At 36.1% G+C, this 9844-nt stretch overlaps 2 protein-coding genes across 3 annotated transcripts; one reads left to right on the top strand and one right to left on the bottom strand.

Annotated features, from left to right (window-relative positions):
- The first annotated feature begins 594 nt into the window (after positions 1 to 594).
- SYP61 (syntaxin of plants 61) lies at positions 595 to 5244 on the top strand. Of its 2 annotated transcripts, none has more exons than XM_008228669.3 (8): positions 595 to 790; positions 1346 to 1425; positions 1837 to 1950; positions 3156 to 3269; positions 3584 to 3768; positions 4221 to 4311; positions 4656 to 4721; positions 4874 to 5244. In XM_008228669.3, exons 2-8 carry the CDS (start codon positions 1372 to 1374, stop codon positions 4982 to 4984), a joined length of 735 nt encoding a protein of 244 aa, XP_008226891.2. In that variant the 5' UTR covers positions 595 to 790; positions 1346 to 1371; the 3' UTR covers positions 4985 to 5244. The 2 variants fall into 2 exon arrangements, with proteins under 2 accessions (XP_008226891.2, XP_008226892.2); XM_008228670.3 differs by having other exon boundaries at positions 668 to 790; positions 1351 to 1425.
- Positions 5245 to 6307: 1063 nt separating this feature from the next.
- LOC103326451 (RNI-like superfamily protein) lies at positions 6308 to 9575 on the bottom strand. Its single transcript, XM_008228671.3, has 6 exons — positions 9405 to 9575; positions 9191 to 9321; positions 8857 to 9026; positions 8428 to 8505; positions 7684 to 7828; positions 6308 to 6922 (listed from the first exon to the last, which is right to left on the bottom strand). The coding sequence occupies exons 1-6, from the start codon at positions 9508 to 9510 to the stop codon at positions 6509 to 6511; spliced, it is 1044 nt and encodes a 347-aa protein (XP_008226893.2). The 5' UTR covers positions 9511 to 9575; the 3' UTR covers positions 6308 to 6508.
- Between the last annotated feature and the right edge of the window lie 269 nt (positions 9576 to 9844).

Raw genomic sequence — 9844 nt, 5'->3', positions numbered from 1 at the left:
GAAACACCTTTGCTTTCTGCGTCTTGTACTGTTTTACGTATTCTTTCCAACAATCTCGTTCTCTTAGATTCCATGGTCCAAGAGAGTTGTGGTCACCCACTCCCACCTTTATATTAGATATAAGGGTTGATCTTAGTTGGTGTCAAAAATTCAGAAATAAAGAATTCAATTTGAATTTTAAAAAACCATAACTAATCTAAAAACTGAATAAAATAAGGAGCCACCCATGCCCTCAAAACTTACATCATATACTAAAATTTACTCAATCTTCAATGTGATGGTCGCAATTATGATATTGCTTGGGTTCTACGAGCAGGGGATGGGTTGAAATGAGTTGCGTTCTCGTGAGTGGGATAAGAGGGGAAATGGTATGTGGGTAAACTTGTAAACGATTCGGATTCAAATCAGATATACCTCAATCCAACTCCAAATCCATTTGTAATTGGATTATTGGATTCAGATGGTATTGAGAATTAAGTATAAGTTCATGGGCAATTCACTAGTTTACCTAAAAAAATGGTGATTGTGAGATATAACGAACATTGGCAAGAAGCAAATAAATTGGACCGCACTTGAATGTTCGGCCATTAAAATGGGCTGGATTGTTTCTTCGGCCTGGGCAGGCCGGTGTATGGGTCCAAACTTCAAAATTAAAATATAGCCATGCCTCATAACTGAAGCCCACGCGATTCTCTCTAACTTCGTCTTCGCAAAGCTTCATCGTCTGCTTCCGGACATTAAGTCCAGACGAGGATCTTACAGATCAGGTCTCTCGGTTCAGTCCGTACAGGTATAGCCCCTATCTCACCTTTCTCAATTCATCTTTCTTTCTTTCTTTTTTTTCTTTTTTTTCCGTACCTATTACATAAATTCATATATTGTTTTCAAATCTGAATTTCGGTGTATTTAGATTTGAATAACGTGGTGGTTATGGTATTGATGAGTCTGGTTATTAACTTATTTGGTGATACAAATTGGAATTTTGGTCCGAATCATTAATGATCCAAAGTGGTGATTTGAATTCGGTGATTTAATCAGTTCTCAAATCATATCAAGCTCGCAATTGCATGGTATAATATGTTGAATAGGGATCACAGATTTGGTTATTTGGAAATCATATTCCATTTCACGCTAATCAAATGGAGTGGAGCTAAGGCCCTCAAACCCTTTTTGTGAAATGTTTGTTTCAGTTGTTTTTCTTGGTGAATATTTCAATGGGATTGAATTTCTTGTATATATATATATATATATATATATTATATGCGTGTGTGTCTATATAAGTTATATGGTTTTTCTAATGGAAGTTTTTCCCCTTTCTTTTTCTTTTTCTTTTGGATGCTGATAGGATAGTTTAGTTTCGAGAGGTTCACAATGCCCTCAGCTCAAGATCCATTCTATGTTGTCAAAGAGGAGATTCAAGAATCTGTAAGTTGTCAAATTACTTAGTCACTTTGAAGCTTTCGGAATGAGACATGGTTTATGTATTTTATTGAATACATATTATCAGTTCAATGTGATTCCTTTAGTAGACTTTCATACTTTGTTTGGAGTTGTTACCATCATTTTTGGGCTGTTGAATCTTGTCACTTCCTCTCTCTCTCTCTCTCTCTCTCTCTCTATATATATATATATATATATATACACACACACACACACACACACACACACACACACACACACAAACCCGTTTGCCTCAACACACTACCATCCTCATCCTTCACTTTTTCGTTGACAGATGAATTTGGTATGCAATTATTTTTGCGGAATTTGTCTCGTGGCATTATATTTAGGAGTAGTAGAAATGAATTCTGACTATTATATTTCCTTCTTGATTAGATTGATAAGTTGCAATCTTCTTTTCATCAATGGGAACGCATTTCATCTGATACTGGAGAGCAATTACACCTCACAAAAGAACTGATTGCTACTTGTGGAAGCATTGACTGGCAGGTGCGCCAATATTACGACATTTGATTTGATTTTATCCGCCTATCATTTTTATTTTATTTTGTTTGATAAAGAATAGATGGTAGGCATCTGTCATGGTAATATAGTCAGAGATTACTCATGCAAAACTGGGTATATTGGCGAAAAATCACTATTTTTGGTGTCCAGAAATGAAAATTTTGGGGAGGGTTAGTTAATTTCCACTGAAGGTGTTGCAGAGACTTTTGCTGACCACATTAATGTCTGCATGAAACAATAGAAAAGGCTGGAAGGAAATTGAAAATTGAGTGATAATTGTCTAATTTTCATAACATATCCCTATAACAAATTGGAAAATTGAGGGATATTTGTCAAATTTCCATAAACATATCAATAACAATGGGCTTTTGTGCGGTAAAAAAAGATCTTGACACTAGGTGGTGCCTCGTCGATTGATGATCAGAAAATCAAGTTTTCTAATGCACATGGTTCATGGTTTGGTTCTCTTTCTCAGTTTAAAAAAACTGGTTATTTTGAGCTGTGGAGGGTTGGGAGTTGATGTGGATGTCAAGAGTATAATTCTAGGACTAATTTCAAGCCAAAAAGTGGGCGAATTCTGGTAAAGGTGGTCATAAGTTGTGGTTGACCTTAGTGTGCTGATACCAAAGTACTGAATTTTTTGACCACTTTTTTTAATTATTTTTTATGTAGCTGGTTAAGGAGCATGGGTTGATGGGTCTGGTCTTGATTTGGGTTTAAAAATTTGTGCTTTTTAATGGGCTGGTGCGCTAGCAGCAGCTAAGATCAGTTGAAAAAGAAAAAAGTGGGTTTATTTCTTGAAAAGAGGATAGCTTAAGACCATTTAAACTAGGTTCCTTAGCTAGGTAATTCCTCAAGACAATTAAAGAAATAGATTGAGCCAAAGAATGATCATGTTACATCATCTACAGGACAGCACAAATACTCATTTAAACAGAATTTCCATAAGAAAAAAGAAAAGGAAAAAAAAAGTCAATAGAAAGAAGAGGAGGCTGTATGACCAACCAATCCATCCACCAATTGTTATTTTACCTTATCCATCCATCCTAAAATTTGTATCTGTGTCAGAGAGAAGCTCTGAATTTAACTAGTTCTCTTGGTTTACCATGTGCAATGTTTTCTCTTATCATCTAACTCGAAGCTTCAACTTCTGCTTGCAACTAATGAAAGCATGCTTTCTTGATAGGAAGGTGGATGAGTTGGACAAAGCAATTTCCGTGGCAGCTAGAGATCCTACTTGGTATGGCATTGATGAAGTAGAACTTGAAAAAAGGAGGAGATGGACGAGCACTGCTCGTGCTCAGGTATGAAGTATCGTCTGTTAAGCTGTCTTTTTTTAAGATGTTTTAGTGCCACTGAAGATCTTATATCTGGTAATCCTGTGAAGTTGTCATAACAGACCTTGCCTTGATGATTTACGATGACTACCTACATCTTTTACATTGTGACAGTCGAGTGTGGTTTTGTAACCTGCAATAGTTTTCATTTTGTTGTGATTTTTGGATATTCAATTACATAATGAGCCTTTGTGTGGTTTCCATTCTGTTATGTATTTGTACAGCATATTACATGGTTATCTTTTGTGTGCATTCCCTAAATTAGTAAGATAGTTTATCAGGTGGGTGCTGTAAAAAAAGCAGTGGAAGCTGGAAAGGATTCTACTGGCACTAGTGTGAATGGGATGCGCCGAGAATTAATGAGGCTGGCTAATTCTCAGGAGACAGATAGATCCAACCAGTATGCTGCACAACATAACGATGATTTCATAACATCTGAATCAGATAGACAGTTGCTTCTCATAAAGTAAGATTCTTTTACACACCCGCATCCAATTGATGCATATTTGAGTGACAAACATATACATGAGTAACAAGTTATTATTCTACCCGCTGGGAATTATTTGCTAAGATTCATTGCCTAGCTGTGTTTGTTCATATTTTATATAGGCTGCAAAAGATAGTCTGTGTTGTTAAATTTATTAAATTTCATAGTCGAACTTATGGAAGCACTTTTTAATTCTAAAAAGAAAACACTGTTTGGGTCAAACCATCTGAGCTTGTAGTTTGATAACAGAGCTTTCATTGTCAATAAATGTGTAGTTATATGTGCACCATTTATTCTCGCCCTTTGGCTGGGCGGAGAAAAATGTTTGCTCTACTTACATAGTTTTCTTCTTCCCAAATCCTCTGGCCACTTCCACTTGTCTGTATAACTTTGTTTCTTTTGATTTTATGTCTGTCAATTTGTGCTTGTAGGCAACAGGATGAGGAGTTGGATGAACTTAGTGCAAGTGTGGAGAGAATTGGGGGTGTTGGGCTTACCATTCATGAAGAGCTCCTTGCACAGGTAAGAATTTTGTAAGTTACTGTACAATGATGGGAAAACAAATAGTTCAGGTGTTTTCTCCAAGTTCGTTTTTTTTGGGTGGTGGGGTGGGGTTAAAAAAAGTTTATATTAACCAGGGAAAGGGAGCAAGAGCAAAACCCAAACAAATTAGCATTTTGATGCATGAGTCTTTAACTCAACCAAGGAAAGGGAGCAAGAGCAAAACCCAAACAAATTAGCATTTTGATGCATTAGTCTTTAACTCGTATCTATTACTTGCAAATTAGCTTTTTCTGCCCTGCGGTTCTGGGTCACTCACTCTTGCTACTTTGTTGTACTAAATTGTAAATCTTTTGGTATTCCAGGAGAAGATTGTAGATGAATTGGGTATGGAAATGGACAGTACATCAAATCGTCTTGATTTTGTTCAGGTCAGTCTCTGCTTACTTAATAGATTGTCCTACCAAGAAATTCTGTCCACCGGAAACAAGTTTATCTTTTATTTTCTTCAGCTTGCTAATTGACTGAAATATATAGATTAGTGATCCCCGAAGAGATGAAAAGTTCCTTTTAATTCTTGCAGAAAAAAGTGGCTACAGTTATGAAGAAGGCTGGTGTAAAAGGCCAGTGTATGATGATAGTATTTTTGCTGGTCCTGTTCATCATCCTTTTTGTTTTGGTCTTCCTCACCTAGTCTGAAGAATGCAACAGGTCTTCCGCTATACATGGGAGGGATCTGCTTTTCGAAAGAACTATGGAACACTCGAGTACAGATATATTTACTGGTTTATCTAGGTTTGTTCATAAAGCTTTCCTGGAAATTACAAACCAAAAGAGTACGTAAGGTTATTTAGAAATTTTGAGGTTGAACAGAATTTGATGTTGAACAACCGGGAGTTACAGAGACAATGTGAAACAGAAGCTTTATAATTGTTTATTTGTTTATTCCTTGCACGTCATGTTTGATATCATGACTTATTTTATGTCAAAACGCTTATGCTTGTGTTTGGTTGCATATAGATACAGTTCCGCTCACTTGAGGGAAAGAACAATATTCAGGCATAGCACTACAAACTAATCTCAACAATTTTCAGATTGAATAATAATCATATGATCCCAAAACTTGTACAGGAGAAGCAGGATTAAGGATTTCCATAGATTGCTTGCTCTGACCAGTTCAATCTTTTCTTCAAGACATTAGGGCCTGTTCGGTAATGTTTTACGCCTGTTTACTGTTTTTTTCAAAATGAAAATGGCTGAGGAGGAGTTCGGTGGCCAGCGTTTTCTCAAAATGAAAATAACGTTTTCAGCATTTTCAATGGAAAAGCGGAAAATGATTTTGCGTCTCTCGCTACGATGGCTCTTCTATTTACCTCTAGCATCCCATTTATCTCAAGCTCTAATCAATTTCCCACACTGGGTCTTCTATTAATTTTTTTTTTACTTTTTTCAGTGAAATTACTGAATCTTCTCATCAGTTAGATACGTATGGGTCGTTCAAATTTTCTTTTTTCTGGTGAAATTAGTGTTTTCCTTGCTGGGTGAAATTGGGGGGTCTTCTGTTAGATTGGCTCATCAAAATCTTGTTTGGGTGCTGACTCTGCGATGGTGATGCGTGCGATGGGTGGGGTGGGAGAGAGAGTTAAAAGAGATGGGGTATTTGATTAAATAAAATAAAATAAATAGAGAAGGTTAGGGAGTTAAGTTCCAATTTTGTTTTTTCTAAGTTCATTTTAATTTTTTTTAAAGATTATTTTTGTTTATACATTATTCTATTTTTAAAGATTATTCTTTTTATCTTTTCCGAAAAAATTACATCTTTTTGGAGGAGGCATTAATAAAAATAACTCACGTATATTTATTTTTCTTGGTATTAAACTCACATATTGATTACATAATTAACTATTTTTGTTTTTGTTATTTTCAAATTGTAATATCAGATACATTTACATTGTTACATTGTTTTCACTTTCTGAAACTGTTTTTCAATTAAGCTACTGGACCGCATTCTCCAATCTTGAAAATGCAAATTCGTTTTCTCGTTTTCATTTTCTGAAAACATTCTCCCAAAACTTTATCAGACAATTTGGCAGCAAAATTGTCATTTGTCCATCAAACCCAATATATGTTACAGATTATTTTCTGTACAATCAAAAGAGAAAATAAGGTGAAGAAAACGTGATACACTTCTTGCGGTAATGCAAACAAACAAAATATGCTAGTTCCAACTGTGTAGAGATCTGCTCGCTCGTGAGGCTAAAGCTACTGCCTTAGCTGTTGTATCCGTCATCACCCACTCCCTCTCAGCACGCCGCTGATGTTGCCTTGCATTTTTAGCTCGCTTTGGAGCTAACCGATTATCCCTTTCCTCAAAAGCAAGTCTAAACTTTTCAGCCACTGACAATTCCGTGTGGCTTGAAAGAGATGGAGGCATTGCCTTGAGTGTAAAACCACGCACTGCCCACGTTTTGGGATCAAGATCCTTGACAATAGAATCATCCAACTGGATATCTGGCAATGCTTCCCTGGGAACTTGGGTTCCCCTGAATCCGAAGGGTGATGGGTTCGGATTTACTATAATGCGAGGGCATTCAGAGGAAAATCCCTCCAATGAATTTTTATCAATCTTTGGCTGCAACAAAAAAAGAGACCAAGATTACTAATGAAATTATCAATTGCCAGGACCAGACGAAGAATTAGAAAACCATTCTCCTGCTTAGAATAATGGTTAATAAAGGAACCAGTTTTTAACAATCCCAATCAACCAATCAAAAAGTCATAAGTCGTTCGCATATTCATGCATGAAGCAATAGATTAAAAAAAAGGTGCACTTCCTATTTCTACATGCCAGAAAATGTTTTGTTATAACACTCTGTAAGACATCCCTATACTTACTAGTGCTGAAATGTTACCCTGTGCATATAAACGTTCTGTGATCCAGTATTCAGACACTGAACCATGTTGCGGTTTTTAATATTTTCCCACTTTTGGGACAAGTTCACACAGTGAACCAAAATTGTCTACGTCTATTGGTGGCATCAGGCATGGCATCACAATTTCTCTCATTACAAATTCTCATTTGGTAATGCAACGCATGTATGTTCTTTTTAATATTTTCCCACTTTTTGGACAAGTTACAGTGAACCAAAATCGTGTCCATCTATTGGTGTAAGCAGGCATGGGAACCCAATCTGTCTAATTACAAGTTCTTATTTGCTAATGCAAAGAATGTATGTGTTTAACAATAGAGAGGCAGTCAAGACATTCATGCTTCTACACTGTAAGTGAAGAGATGACACAAATTTCTCAAACCATAGTGGTCAGAAAGATCAAACCAAAGAACTTAATCATTGATGAAGAAAAGTATAATAATGGGAAATTTTAAGTACATACCCACACAAGCCAACGCAATGATTGTGCACCATTAGCAATTTCTTCAGTATTCAGTTCTTCCCAGGAGTCTCCCTCTACATCATTCAACTTCGGTTTAAATATATCCAAGCACCTGCGTGCAGTGTGGTCACTCCTTGGGCTCCCTCTGCAACATTAACTTTGGTTCATAGCCTGTTATGAAGTTTGTACTCCTAGTCAAACACAGTATTCGAGCCACTAAAATAGCATGGGATGGAACGAACAAAAAATAAAGTAAAGAATGATCAGGGTTGAGTAACTTAGTCTGCACCAATCCTCCTTGGTGGAGAGAGTTTGATATGATGGTTACCAAAAAAATAGGGGGATAGATTCTGGGAGCACCTTGTAGTTAGACTACAGAGGGTAGAAATCTGATTTAATCAAATAGCTATTAATTCATTCTACAGTCCCAAGGTAAAAACACATCACTCTTCATTTGTCTACTTTGCAGTTAGAAAACTGCGTGTGAGCTCATCACATTATAAGCAATAAAGAAAGAGGGAACTAATTCCAAGTTCATGTAAGTGTTGATATATCAATAAGACATGTCAAATGTCACATGCACATAAACTCAATAAAAAAATATCAAAGTCTTCCGACTTCTACGATTGTTATGGAATGTTTTGGATTATTCAAAAAGGTCAGGACCATGACAAAGAGATGCATATATAGAAACTTGTAATGAAAATTTAAAACATTTCATTATGCTATGGAGAGGGTGTTTACCCGCATCTCAACGTCTCCAATGAAAGGCAATGTTGCACAAGTTCAGAAACTCCAGAAGTAGTAATTTTGTCACACCGGCTGCGGAAGAAATGTCTCAGTGTAATTACAGAGTTTCAAAACCAAAAGACATTTTGATGCCTTAAATATTAGCTAATGCCTACTTAAACGATTAAAACAAATGCTAACTAATATTACATATGTTCCTAGGATTTTGCTCACATATTACATGCCCACGCAACTATCTTCCTCACATATCACATATAATACCTCGGATTTTGCTTACAAATATATATACATTTATAGCTCAAGGTTATGATGAACTTAAAATTATACAAAGCATACATAGTTCACAGATTGCATATCATAAAGATAAGGTCAACATCTTAATAGTTGGTTAGTATTTAAAAAGTAGCTTATTTACTCCAATACCTAATATCAACAGCTCCAAGTGATGTACATATCTCAGCCACTTTTGCTAAGCCGAAATCCGAAACATCTGATGCAGAAAGGTCAAGAATTTTCCAGGTATGATCAGCTAAAGAGACAATAACATCATCGTCGAGTAACTTTCTTCTTCTAGCAATTGCCACCAGTGTCATCTACCATCATCAAATGAAAACTCTTGAGAGAGCAAAATTTTTAATTATTTTACATCCAAACAAAAACCCATCAACCATAAAGCAACCAAGAACATTTTTTCCCCAAAAAAAAACTCAAATTTACACAAAAATTGATGTGGGTTTTATGAATAAGGATAGAAAACCTTAACATCTGGAGGAAAGTTGATTGCAATCTCTGACAAGTCTGGGATTATATCCTCCAAATGTTTGCCGACAACTCCAAGACACAAGCTTTGTAAGCTGGAAGGAGACTTGGTCCTTTCAAGCAGCCTTCCTGCCATGCATATAGAAGTAAGTACAAAAATAATGTGTTTGAGGGAATAAGCGGTGAAATAAAAATGCAAACTTGGGACGTACTGAAGGATTGAGTTTGAGAGATTTGGGGCTTGGGATTGGATCTGGAATTCAAATCTAAATTGTTCAAAGAATTTGCAAGAGAAGCGACGGCTTTTCGTTTTTCCATCGAAATCAAAGTCGCAGGAGACAAAGTGGTCCTCCCAACTTTTCCGATTTAGAAGAAGAAATATCCTTATGTTCATTCGTATTGGGGTTTGTTAAATACAGGGCAAATATGTAAATATATGGTTGTTTGGTGGTGGATTTTGTAGTTTTATGCAGGGATTTGGATTTCTGTCTTTTCCAATTGAATAAGGTTGGGTTATTGATTTCAATGGTCCCCAACTATTGCTATAATATCATTTTGGTCCACCAATTAAAATTTTCATTTCAATGGTAATTCAACTCTTCATTTGGTATAAAATTAGTCTTATCACAAAGTCTGTCAATTTTGCCGTTAA

Source organism: Prunus mume, linkage group LG3, assembly GCF_029339155.1.
Source record: "Prunus mume cultivar Tortuosa linkage group LG3, ASM2933915v1, whole genome shotgun sequence".
Taxonomy (NCBI): Eukaryota; Viridiplantae; Streptophyta; class Magnoliopsida; order Rosales; family Rosaceae; genus Prunus; species Prunus mume.
The sequence above is the reverse complement of the archived record's forward strand: the minus strand, read 5'-3'. Positions and strand labels throughout refer to the sequence as shown.